Source organism: Eurosta solidaginis, chromosome 1 (assembly GCF_040869045.1).
Source record: "Eurosta solidaginis isolate ZX-2024a chromosome 1, ASM4086904v1, whole genome shotgun sequence".
Classification (NCBI taxonomy): domain Eukaryota; kingdom Metazoa; phylum Arthropoda; class Insecta; order Diptera; family Tephritidae; genus Eurosta; species Eurosta solidaginis.
Window position 1 is genome coordinate 348437197 of NC_090319.1, and position 14384 is coordinate 348451580.

At 41.9% G+C, this 14384-nt stretch overlaps 1 protein-coding gene across 2 annotated transcripts in view; it reads right to left on the reverse strand.

Moving 5' to 3' along the window:
• Positions 1-1433: 1433 nt before the first annotated feature.
• LOC137238040 (serine-rich adhesin for platelets) overlaps positions 1434-14384 on the reverse strand; it is a 32761-nt gene continuing 19810 nt past the window's right edge. For both annotated transcript variants that reach the window (XM_067762576.1, XM_067762575.1), the window contains exon 9: positions 1434-7129. In XM_067762576.1, the coding sequence (XP_067618677.1) occupies positions 5931-7129 (1199 nt within the window). In that variant the 3' untranslated portion in view covers positions 1434-5930. The remainder of the gene's footprint in view (positions 7130-14384) is intronic.

The window sequence follows — 14384 nt, forward strand, 5'->3', positions numbered from 1 at the left end:
GAGAATCAATGCAATCGATTATTGGTGCCGCTAAGGTCGTAACCGTATCGTAGCCAACCAATTGGGTTTTGGTTTACCGTCGTAACGATAAACAGCTGATTACGTTAGGGATACGCATACAGCGATACGACATACGGCACCGGGATTCAAGGGGTTGTGTAGCGCAATATATAGCTTCTCCAACCCAATTGTCAACCTCACCTTCGAGCGGCGAATCCCGATTCACTAACAGACGAGGCTCTGGCGACCCCAAGCTCCTCATGGAACTTGGGGGTGGGGAGGGAGGGATGGCCTGAAGGTTTAATGTGGCCATATAAATCGCTCCCGAGATGGTCGGGCCAGCACCTTAATGGTGCTGTGTTACCGGAGCGTATCGGATCTGTATCCGACAAAGGACCATCACATCGATAACACTCCCCAAAGCCTTCGGGGAGTAACTAATCGCTACAACAACAACAACAACATACGGCACCAATGACTCCGGCTTTAAGTAACATCTGTTAAAGAACATGTATTTTCCCCACTCGCACCATTTGACAGTACGGATGGCGAAGTGCCGTTGACATTGCAAAAAATAAGTGATAACACTGTAGGTATAGGGTAAACAGAAGATGTAAAAGACAACGGCAAAGACGAAAGCGCAGCTGTAGCAGACCCGTGGTTATTGTTGTTTGTATTTTCCATCACACTAACACAAGATGGACTGACAGCACTATGTAAGAATTGTAGGCCATTGGCATTGTTGATGTTATCATTGTTAAAATTGTGAGGTTGCTTATCTGATTTGATAAGCGATTTCAGCCCCTCAACTTCCTTCATCAAATCCTCGAACTTAGAGCTGAACTTTAAAAAATCTATGCCAAGCTTTTGCGAAGCAGCAATAGAGTCTAAAGAAGATATAAAGCTCTCAGGCAAGTTAACACACCCTTGACATAAGTAAACGATGTTACCATTAATCTTAAATAATTTCACATCATATTCTGAAATCTGACCATCACAACAGTTTCTATAAAATCTTTTTTGGCAAAAACCCGAACATGGCACAACAAGTGAGTCATTTCTCGCAAAGCCTTTATTGCACTTAGCACAAAAGTCATCCATTTAAGAAAAAATTTTAAAGAAAATCACGGAGCAAACGAAACACGTCTATACGCGATGAAAGCCGAACTCGTATGTAAGTTAGTTAAAAGTCGATCGCAAAATTTCCATTTTAAAATTTATTTTCTGTGTATCTCGATCAGTGCGCCACCTAGCGAATTTTTTTCACTTGCATTGTAATGTCTCCCAGATCTGAACTATGTTCTAAGTATCAAGTGTCTAGCTCAACGGGAAGTTACCGAAAAAGACTTTTCCGTGGGTCAAAAATTCGTATGGAAATGAGGGGACAAACATGAAAGGGACTTAATATAAAGGTAATAAAAACAATGACAAAGTACGTAGTATGTATGTATATAACTTTCGTTTAAAGCATCAGCTTTGCTGTACTATATTTTTTTTTTAACGTGTATGTATGTACACAAAAAAATCATATATGTGCATACTAATATAATATACTTATATAATAATAAAATAAATACAAAATTTTTTAATCGCAACAAAAAAAACGCTCTTAGACAAAAACTACATATTAAGGTACTATAATACATCGCCACTGTGTGACAGACCAAAAAGGTATTGAGTGAAAACTGTTGATAGCGTTGGCATTAGATGTCAATTACATATTTATAATAAGGAGTTGATGGCAACCCAATAATCTCGAAAGTCTCCAAATCCCGGAAACAATAAAAAAAATGGAAGCTAATTCCGAAATCCATAAACTAATCCTGAAACTATCTCAAAAACAATCTGGCAACTCTACCGAAATGATCTAGGCACAGTCTTATAATGATCCAGATCCAGTAATTATCCCAAAAACTTCTCCCTTTTTCAGGATCGGCTGGACAGGTTTGGATTAAATGACATTCAGCAAATATGTAGTCTAAAAGGATCTACTTACTATATTATATTTTTTTGTAAAAAGATAACCCATCAACCCGCTTCATGGTAAAGGTTGCTTACGAAATAATATTTTGACCACACCGAAAGTGTCGCAAAAAAGCTTCCCAACTACTCCCCAAACCCATTCCCAAACAGATTCATACATAGTCCTGAAACCATCTCAAAAACCTTTAGGATAAAGGATCCGAAGTGATCCCGATACATATAGTCCGAATATAATGGAGAAACAGTGCAGAAATGATCCTGAAAAGAGTCCCGAAATAGCTCCGCAAAAAAGAAAAATAAATAAAAACTACACCGAAAATCATGCCGAAGTAATCGTTGAAACTCTGGAATAAATAGTCTGGATTTATTCGTGAAATGATTTAGAAATGATCTCGGAAATATTCGGCACTAAGTTCTCGTGACATACACTTCAAACGATCCGTAAAAAATTCGAAAATGATCCGAAAATTTTTCCGATAAAATCGCGAAAGAAGCTCAAAAACTATTACAAAAATATCGTGAAATGGGTCGGAAATAACCTCGAAATTATCGAAATACAATCCCAAAAAGTAAATGTGTCTAAGTTCGGGTGTACCCGAACATTTATATACTCAGCGTGAGCTTCAATTGTACATTTCATTTCAGATAAATTACTTTTCTACATAACAACTGGTACCGCCCGTTTTAAAGAAAAATGTCTCCCTATTTTCTCTTACAATAAAACTTGATAAGTGAAATATTGATTCAAAACTAATTTTTGCTAAGTTATAGCTTATTATTCTAGTCTACGACCCCTTTAAACTTGTTTTATATAAAAGTGGGCGTGGTCTTAAACCGATCCCGTCCATTTTTACTAGAAATATTTTCTACTATAAGGAAAATATGTGTACACAATTTCATTACGATATGTTAATTTTTCTTCGAGTTATGGCTCCCGAAACATAAAAAATTGCGTAGTTATAAAAGGGGCGGTGCCACGCCCATTTTTCTAAATTTGAAGTTTTTCCTATTTATTGTTATAAATCCACCCGAAATGAAATATCATTGATATAAAGCTCTTTTTTGCAAAGATATAGCTTATTTTTTTCGTTCACGACACTTATAAAAAGCTTTTATATAAAAATGGGCGTGGTCCTTAACCGATTTCGCTAATTTTTCTTCAAAGCATTCCTTATAGTAAAGGCAACCTCTCTGCTTACGGTAGGTTTAACGATTTTTGATTTATGATTAATATTTGTAAAATTGATTTTATCGCAAGTGGGCGGTGCCGCGCCCATTTAAAAAAAATGTTTCCAAATTTATATCAAGAGTCTCAGTATCAACATTCTAGGTGTATTATTTACTAAATAATCAGGTTTTTTGTGTTTTCCAAAATATTATATATATAAAAAGTGGGCGTGGTTATCATCCGATTTCGCTCATTTTCAATGCCAATCTATTCTAGGGTGGCTTTCCGTAATTCGATAGTCGACACGCGTTCATTCGATACTTCAAGTCGATATCGAACGCTTGATGATGCTATTTTAGTTCCCGTATCTTGGTATGATCTCTTTGGTTTGCATATTTCAAAGGGCTTTTTGGTTCTACCAAAATATTTTCTTTTATATATAGCGTTTGTTTCTTAATCTCTGAAGAAAAAATCATTCCCTAAATAATCACCAAAGCACAAAATTATAACTTTCAAAAAGGCAATTCGACACCTAATTTGGTGTCGAACAGTTTGTATCGAACGTTCGATACGACGCGTTGACAATTTGTGTTACGGAAAGCGAAAACGATTACTTTATACTCGTTCTTGATCGATATCGAATTACGGAAAGCCATCCCCGGGTACAGATAAGCTCGTGTACCAAATTTTGTGAAGATATCTCAATATTTACTCAAGTTATCGTGCTAACGGACGGACGGACGGACATGGCTCAATCAAATTTTTTTCGATACTGATGATTTTGATATATGGAAGTCTATATCTCGATTCCTTTATACCTGTACAACCAACCGTTATCCAATCACAGTTAATATACTCTGTGTGCAAAGCACGCTGAGTATAAAAAGGTGTCGAACTAGTAAGAGCTACATAACATTTTCAAAATTGCGTAGATCTCACTCTATATGGTCTGCTACTAAATATAATTGGTCTTGGTGAAGTCGACTGACAAGTCTTAACGATTTCGAAATTGCTTAAACCTCGGTTTATATAACCTATATACCAAAAACCATTGAGGTCAATGGGATTCGGATACGATATATATATTTAGCCAGAAGATCCTTCCAGACTTATAGAACTGCTCTTTTTACTCTATAATTTTTCTTTTCTTTTTTTGTTTTGAATTCTGAAGTTTATGTTGAGTGTTTTTGTATAATTTTTTAATTTGGGTTTTATCAGCTCCTTGCTTGCTTGCCCTTGTAAAGTCGTTTTCCCAAAGGAATGAAGAGCTCAAATTACATTAGAAGGAACTATAATTAAATAATATTTGTCACGACATTAAAAACAATCAAACTAAACTTTTTCCCGAGACACTCTCAGCGTAAGCGTAGAACTTAGTGGCGATTTTTTCCAACTTTTTTATTTCGTAAAGGATCAGACAATATCGAGCGTCCTAAAATATTTTCTAGGCCTGTATTACGTTTTACAATCCGTGATCGAAACTTATTTTTAAAATTACAATAGTTCTTAAATCGTTAATCAGATAAATGATATATGTGAACTAGCGACAAATAGTACTTTTTAGATCCATAACTTATAATCATTTTTAGAAATAGTTTGGCAGTTGTCATCGCGACAAGACTGGAATACCTGACAACATACGGTACCGGGTGCCATCAACATATTCACGGATGGTTCTAAGCGTGACGGGAAGGTGGGAGCAGGCCTCTTTTCACCTCATCTGATTCTAGAGGTCTCTTTTCGCTTACCAGATCACTGTAATGTTTACCAAGCGGAAATGCTGGCAATACACAGGGCTGTGAATCAGCTCGGGTCTATGCCTAAGGATGGTAAACGGGTGTTTATTTTCTCAGACAGCCAGGCCGCATTAAAGGCCCTGGACTCATTCGTCGACAACGCAAAGTCGGTCACTGAATGCCGCAGATCTCTTAACGAGATGGCTCAGCACTTCAGTATCAGCCTTATTTGGGTACCTGGGCACAGGGATATTGAAGGCAACTGCAGAGCAGACGAGCTGGCCAGAAGAGGCAGCACCGACCATATCCTTCCGGGAAATGATTCGGTAGGTATACCCATGGCCACTTTCAGGCTTCATGTGAACACAAGCACTATAAGAATTGCAGATGGACGATGGTCAGCCATATCATCGTGTGAGGTTAACCTGGCCCCCATATGACAAGGGGCGCACAAGAGCGCTTCTAATTTTAAACAAATCAGTTCAATCGTCCCTGATAAGGGTTCTAACAGGGCATTGTTTAATAGGCACGCATAGTGCTAGAATGAGGGTAACGACCTTCGACTATTGTCGCAGCTGCAGATGTACAGAAGAGGAAGAGAGTGTCCAGCACCTTCTCCGTCATTGTTGAGCGCTTAGTAGGCGTAGGTTAGCCATCCTTGGTAAACCTTTTCTACATGACCTTGCTGAGGTCTCTAGCAAAATATATAAATTCCACGAAGTGGTTTGACCCGCTTTAGGCAGGGTAGGCGTCCTCTCTGAGACCGTACAGGGCCTAAGTAGTGAACTATTACCATAGTGTCCAGCTCAGCCCTCGCAACCTAACCTAACTTGGACAGTTGTCGTTTCAGTGAAAATGATTTTCACTAACTGATCGTAAGACGTAATACGGGCACAGTGCTAGGCAAAGCTTTACTCAAGGATATATTTCTTTTCTAAGCGTAACTCAACAGAAAGCCATCAACATAGAATAATTTGAAGCTGCATTTGCTTCGACTCAATACTGAATCAACATTTTTGATTTTGTCGCATAGTGTGTTTAAACTAAACTTGAAAATAATCATCAACTACCACATCTGTGGCATTCAGTTCACTGGTGTTTTGCACTTTATTTATTGATCCCTCTGTTGGCTGTGCAGCTGTCACTTTTGGCATTACCCCATTTGCTGTAGTATTAGCCTTTAATAGTACAGTTGCTGCTGTATTTTCGGAATTTGTCGCTGTTGTTGTTGCTTCTGGCGATGCGCTGCTGCTACTAGCTCTTGCTTTTGTTGTTGTATTGTGCGTATTTGTAACGTTATGTTTATGCAGTTGCTGTTTTAACTCATCTGGCGTTATTGGACTACTACTACTTGGCTGCGTATCGACAGAATAATCGGTTTGTAGCCTCTCATATTGATTTGCTTGCCCTACGGTATTTGTACTATAACAAACAGATTCGTAATTAGGATCGGTTTCACTGCCGGTAAGCGATTCATATTGTGACGTTGATGTTGAGGGCGTATGTCGTGAGCTCATTGTGCTAGTATTTGTAGTTGTACTGCTGCTGCTGCCTGTTAGTGTATTTGGCGAGAACAATGTAGAGCTGGTGGTCAACAAAGATGAAGAATTAATTGATGAAGGCGAGGTAACTGCCAATGTATCTAGTGTACCGCTGCCAGAGTTAACACTCAAGCTTTGCGTTAGCTTTCCAGATGGTGTGGTGAGTAACTTTGTTGAACCACCTAACGGTAATTCAGATGCTGATTGTGGTATTCTTGCTCCCTCACCGATACGTGCATAATGATCAGAGCAGTCTTCTGTGTCTGGTGTAGCGCCACATAATAATTCCTGTTTCGTTTCGGCAATACTGGCATAATTGTGATTGGCATCTGCTGCGATGGTACTATAACCACCAGTTGCACAATCTTCATTCTCCTCTCCCTTAACTTTGCTGTATCCATCTGTATCATCGCCGACTGTTAAATGTTTTGTTTCATTGATTTTCGCATAACCATCATCCGAGAGTCCTGCAGATTTAGGTCCTTCAATTACCTCATAATTAGGATCATAGTCGGATAATTTCTTCTCGTTCTCTGGATCGGATTGATTTAGTTTATTTGGTTTTTGAAGTGTCTCATAACCGTGGTCGCTACTGCTTGTAGTGTCAAGCGGCATAGCAATTGTTTCATAATGTTTATCGCTATTTGGATCTAAGATGATCGGTGGTTTTGCGTTTGCTGCAGGTGGATTAGATATTTGTACTAAGAGAATAGATTAAATAAATTTTGAATCACCTTTTTATGTTTTTGCATATTTAAAATACTTAAACATATACATTTGAATATAGAAGGTGTGAATAGGTGTGGAAGGTTAAAGATAAATTAATTTAAATGAATAAAATTGTTAAGTGCGAAATAAATCATGCTTGGTTCTAGAGGTATGGTTAGGTTGAACTGGCCGGTCTATGAGGACCTCACATAGACTGATTGAGTCCGTAGTGTTACCAGAAGTTTGTTTTAACGACCAAACTGAAAAACCCTATCAAAAACCAGGACCTATGTTATAAAATAACTCCGTCCACTTGGCAAATACTAGAAGCTTCCTAGGACTTAAGCCACTTGCTGCTTCTAGGTCTGACAGCTGTATCACTCCTAATAGCAGGAGTTTTAGCCTGGCAAGTGCAAGGCACGAGCATAGAACGTGCTCGATCGTTTCCTTCTCCAACCCGCACTTCCTACATCTGCTATCACTGACCAAACCTAATTTAAAGGCATCTGACGCCGGAAAGCAATGTCCAGTCAGAATACCCGTCATGAGTCTGCAGTACTCTCTTTTTAATGATAGAAGCAACTTTGTTAGTCTAAGGTTGTAAGACCTACACATAATCTTCGACACTTTACAGCCCCGCGCTTGAACCCACACCTTTCCCGCTTGGTCGATCATGTGCACCTCTCGCCTTCGCTTAATCTCACCTAGTCTAATTGGGACGTCTACGGAGCAAGCTTCGAGGGATGCGCCCTTTTTAGCTAGTTCATCCGCTTTTTCATTCCCATATGCCCTGGGAACCAATATAGATGTATGCTTCTCCCCGTCCCGTTTCTCTCCAGAGACTGCTTACACTCTAACACGCATTTAGATGCTGTGCTATGCGATTTTATTGCTTTAATCGCTGCTAGACTGTCAATATAAAAGTTAACACGGTTGCAGCTTAAGCTATTCTCTTCCAGAGTTTATACTGCTTTGGTTACGGCTAATATTTCCCTTTGGAAAACGCTACAGTAATCCGGCAGCCTGTAGGATCTGCTTATTTCCGGATCAGCACAGTATACCGCAGACCCTACTCCTTCCACTACTTTGGAACCACCTGTGTACACATGTATCGCCTCGTCCGCCATTTGCGCACCCTTGCGTCAACCGTCCACCTCTATTGGGGCCTTAAGATCTCTCTCGAAGCGCAGATAGGGAATCAGTTAGTCTGTTCGTCTTGTGATTGATGACGCTATACTACTATGGCCATATGGTCGGCGCTCAAGCTGCCCCGAGGCACCGAGCCTGGTTGCAGTTGTTAATGCTATGTTCTTTGCTACCAGGTCTACAGGTAATGTGCAGAAGGGCATACAGTGCAGCCGTCGGAGTTGTTTTCAGGGCTCCCGTAGTGCTAAGCATCGATAGTCTGCATACCCCCTCTAACATCTAGGACTTCGATAAGACCAACAATCAGGACCGGTGAAAGGCGTGGGTATGGTGGGTAGGACTACCCGCTCTCGAATTACAGATAGTGTGGCATTCATTCATTCACTCAGTCACTCATTCATTCATTCATTGGTACAAACATATATTTTGACTCGTTTTGGTATGTCTTGAGATGTATTGACTCTTACATACATATTCAGTGAATTGTACATACATATATTCCGACAAGCGCCACGACAGTCTACTGTCTCGTAACTTTAGCAGTATTCTGTTTCAATTTAAAGCGGACGATTCGCTCACCACCAACCTTTGCCTGCACACAATTTATTCCCAAGACGCGTTGACACTTAACTTATTCTATTCTGGTTTTGCTTACTAAGCATTTCCCACAACTAATGTTATTTGCGCTGAGCTTGTGCCTCCCACCGAGCTGCATATGTATATGTATGTATCTACGCAGTTCATATTTTGTACACTTAGAATGTAAGCGGAGGGTGGGCAGTGTGTAGAAGTCCACGAAAGGGGGGAAAGCTTCTGACCGCCATTCACCTGGGAATGGCCAGAGCGATTCTTTTGCATACGGTGCAAGCAGCTCACTGCCAAGCTTGCGGCCAAGTATCGTCTGGGTAGCGGTGAGCTAATGTGAGAAGGCGACAACCTGGCTAGGCCACTCTGACATAATCGGTTTAAGGGCTAGCCGGGGAGATCTCATCGGCTGCGTCTGTACACCTCTAGGTGCGGCTGCAAGCGGGCGTCTGTCTTGGAGCAAGCGGCTTGCTATATAAACGTGCAACATTTTCACCCCCGCGGAGCGGGTTGTGCGCTGGGCTTGGGACCCGCGACGTAAAACCATACTCCAATGAAATATACCAACAAGCCTCGGATAAATACACTCTATTGATGACAACCATGGCAAACGTTTGAAGGACAATGAATTGAGGGCATGCACCTGGAACGTCCGTTCCCTGAATGGGATTGGTGCAGATGCCCGGCTGGTTGATGTCCTCGTCAAAGCAAAATCTGACATCACCGCCATCCAAGAAATGCGTTGGACGAAGCAAGGAAGAAAGAAGATCAAAAATTGTGACATCTATTGAAGTGGCCATACGAATAAGCGCAGTTTCGGCGTCGGATTCGTGGTGGGAGAGAGACTTCGTCGCCAAGTTCTGGCGTTCACTCCTGTGGACGAGCGTCTCGCCGCTATCCGAATAAAAGCAAAATTTTTTAATATATCATTCATCTGCGCCCATGCGCTGACAGAGGAGAAAGACGATGAGGTGAAAGACACTTTTTATGAACAATTAGAACGCACATACGAGCTCTGCCCCCGTCATGATATAAAAGTCGTGCTTGGCGACTTTAACGCCAGGGTGGGCAAAGAAGGTGTTTTTGGCCCTACAATCAGAAAGTTCAGCCTACACAATGACACTTCTCCTAACGGACTGAGGCTGATTGACTTTGCCGGTGCTCGAAACATGGTCATATCCAGCACGAGGTTCATGCATAAAAAGATACATCAAGCTACATGGCTGTCTCCTGATCGAAATACTCGCAATCAGATCGATCAGGTTGTGATAGACGGACGGCATGCCTCCAGTGTTTTAGATATGCGCACGATCCGAGGACGTAACATCGACTCGGACCATTATCTTGTTGCAGCCAAAATACGCACCCGCCTCAGCGCGGTTAAAACCAAGGAACAAAAAACACAAGAAAAGCTTTAATCACAACAGACTGCCAATGATTTCGCAACTCGACTCTCACACCTGCTCTCTGAGAGCACAACTCATCCTGAAGGAATACAGAAGCAGTGGGAGCATATCTCCAAAGCACTTCGTACTGCCGTCGAGGAAAAAATTGGTTACCGGCGGCCACGAAAAAACAACTGGTACGATGAAGAATGCCGCGTTGCAACCGAAAGAAAAGACGCTGCCTACAGGGCTACGTTAAAAGCGAGCGCAACAAGAGGAGTGTGTGAACGCTATCGTGAGTTGAATAGGGAAGCGAGACACCTTTTCAGGAAGAAAAAAGCAGAAGCAGAAAGGCGTGAGTGCGAGAAGCTTCAGCTGCTAGCCACCAGGAATAACGCCCGAAAATTTTACCAAAAAATACGGCGACAGACGGAAGGTTTTAAGACCTGGGCAAACTCCTGTAGGAACGAAAACGGCGACCTTGTAACTAATGTCCAGAGAGTGCTTAGATAATGGAGGGAACACTTCTCTGCTCTCCTAAATGGAGGCAGCGATTCACCGCGCAGAGATGACGAACCCGATCTCGCAATCGATGATGATGGAATATATGTCCCCCCGCCCGATTATGACGAAGTTAGAATAGCAATAACCAGATTGAAAAACAACAAGGCCGTGGGCGCCGATGGATTTCCTGCGGAGTTATTCAAGTACGGCGGCGAGGAGTTCGTAAGGCGCATGCAGCAGATTCTTAGCAAAATATGGGCGGACGAGTGCTTGCCCGACGATTGGAATCTAAGTGTTCTTTGCCCAGTCCACAAGAAGGGGGATACTGCAAAATGCACCAACTATCGTGGAATCAGCCTTCTTAATATCGCATATAAGGTCTTTTCAAGTGTATTATGCGAAAGATTGAAGCCCACCGTGAACCGGCTGATTGGACCTTATCGGTGCGGCTTCAGACCTGGTAAATCTACCATCGACCAGATTTTCACAATGCGCCAAATCTTGGAAAAAACCCGTGAAAAGAGAATCGACACACATCACCTCTTCGTCGACTTTAAAGCCGCCTTCGACAGCACGAAAAGGAGCTGCCTATATGCCGCTATGTCTGAATTTGGTTTACCCGCAAAACTTATACGGCTGTGCAAAATGACGTTGAGCAACACCATCAGCTCAGTCAGAATTGGGAGGACCTCTCCGAGCCGTTCGAAACTAAACGAGGTTTCAGACAGGGTGACCCCCTATCGTGCGATTTCTTTAATTTGATGCTGGAGAAAATTATACTAGCTGCAGAACTTAAGCGCACTGGAACACTATTCTATAAAAGCGTGCAATTACTGGCATATGCTGATTACATTGATATCATCGGCCTAAACACCCGCGCTGTTAGTTTTGCTTACTCCAGACTGGAAAAAGAAGCGGTAAAGATGGGTTTGATGCTGAATGAGGACAAAACGAAGTACCTGCTGTCATCGAGCAAAGAGTCAGCGCATACGCGCCTTGGCAACCACGCTACTGTTGGCAGCCATAATTTCGAAATAGTAAAAGACTTCGTTTATTTGGGAACCAGCATCAACACTAGCAACAACATCAGCACTGAAATCCAGCGAAGAATCAATCTTGCCAATAAATGCTACTTTGGACTAGGTAGGCAATTAAAAAGTAAAGTCTCCCCTCGGCGAACGAAAATCATACTCTACAAGTCACTTATCGTACCCGTCCTGCTATATGGGGCAGAAGCATGGACCATGACAACAGCAGATGAAGCGGCTTTGGGAGTGTTCGAGAGAAAAGTTCTTCGAAAGATTTATGGACCTCTACGCGTTGGCGATGGCGAGTACCGAAGAAGACCCCAGCGGGTTAGGGGGTCAGAATATTCCCGCAGTAGGTATCCCTGTCGTAAGAGGCGACTAAAATACCAGATTCAGGGGGCTGTGTAGCGCAACCCTTCAGGTTGCCAGCGCAATATATAGCTTCTCCAAACCCAATTGTCAACCTCACCTATCCGCAACGAATCCTGTTTCACTAACAGACGAGGCTCTGGCGACCCCAAGCTCCTCATGGAACTTGAGGGTGGGGAGAGAGGGGATGGCCTGAAGGTTTAATGTGGCCACATAAATCGTTCCCGAGATGGTCGGGCTAGCACCTTAATGGTGCTGTGGTACCGGATCTGTATCCGGCAAAGGACCATTACATCGATAGCACTCCCCAAAGCCTTCGGGGAGCAACCTTATCGCTATAATAACAACAACAGTACCGAAGAAGATTTAATGATGAGCTGTACGAGCTATACGCAGACATCAACATAGTCCAGTGTGTGAGCGTACCCTAACTTGCCAAATTAACCAAAATAAGATTGACCGCCATGCAGCAACAACACGTAAAACGGAGCGGGGGATAGAGTTCTCATCGCAGATAAATGCACCTCTCTTAATAACATGCTATATGTGTGTGCTTATGTACAAATACTTTGGATAATCATAAGCTCATTTTGCACAGCTAGCGGAGATGATTGAAAAACAGTAAAACTCAGTCGTCATCTACAGTAGGCAAATAAATGAGTTTACTCTGTACCAAAATTTATAAATTTAATAAACCAACCATTTGACTTCAAACTTGTTGTTGTTTTATCTTTGCGAGTTGCGCACAAACATTTTGGTGCCCCGGGTGAGGCATTTTACAAACATATCATCACACGTTTGACATTGGCGTTCGTGAAGGGCATTGAAGCCATAATCCATTCCATAACAACAAGGTTGGGTGTTTTATCTGGAAACAACAATAGTGATACATCGAGAACAAATCGGCGTCTTTTACGTGCTGAACTCGTTGACTTTCAAGTGACCGCTGTGAGGTAAGTGTGTGCTTATTGTTGCTTGAGTGCTTAAGGGTTTCTGTTTTTTCTAAAAATGGGGAACGAGATGTCACCAGAAGAAGTTTATACTATGCAGCTGGACCTGCAACGCCAAGTCGAAAGTGCCCTCAAAAACTTTAAAAAGGATCCCGAATCGAGAAAAACCATTACGTACTTTGAAATTATAATTGCCACCTTGACTGAGTGCTACCACAAATTCGAGAAAAATCACGTAAAACTTCCTTGATCGGACCTCGATACTGAGCATGATTATTATGCCAATGAATTCGCCACTAGTTTTGAGGAGCTCTATGTATCGGCTCGAAGTGACATAGTTGAAGCATTCAAAACCAAATACCCCGCTACATTGATGCCTACTGCGGAACAAACCAAATCGAATAACCAACAGATTGCACGCAACGAGACAATAGCACCGGCCGTTCGATTACCAAAGTTAACAGTCCCAAGCTTTAGTGGTTCCTACACGGACTGGCCTGCATTCCACGATGTATACCTCCGCTTGATTCATAATAACATTCAAATCGCTAGCATGGAAAAGTTCAATTATCTCCGACTTGCTTGGCCTATTGGTTTTGATGACGACATTATGAAGTTGCCGTTGACAAATTATAACTACAACCTTACATGGGAAACTCTGTTGGGTCGTTACAACAATCCCCGAGTTTTGTTTACACATTGTATGCAACTGTTTTATTCCCAACCCATCGTGGCCAAGGAAGATTCGACTAAGTTAAAGCATTTAATCGACACGTCCCGATCGTGTTTTAGTACACTACGCAATTTAAAGGTCGATGTCGATGCCTGCGATCAAGTCTTTGTACACTTTCTTATTAGTAAACTACCTAGGGAAACCCATCAATTTTGGGAACAGGAATTGGGGAATTCCAAAGAAATTTCAACATTCAAAAGGTTTGCGATTTTATTGAGGTTCGCTATCGGACGCTCCAATCCCTTGAGCTAAAATCAAATAATAGTGATTCAAAATCGGCGGCACAGCAAAGGTTGAGTTTACCTTCACAACCAACTCAAAGATTAAAATTTCGTCGTGATTCAAGGGTTAACCACATTTCTAGCTCTAGTGATAGCAAAGGCATTAGTTTCATCTTGTGTAAAGAGAGTCATATAACTCGACGTTGTCCCAAATTTCTAGCCATGGATTGTTTTGCACGCAAAACTATCGTTGACACCAACAGGCTTTGCGTCAATTGTCTTAGTTCCACACACTTGGTTTCCACATGTCCAAGCAATCGGAACTGC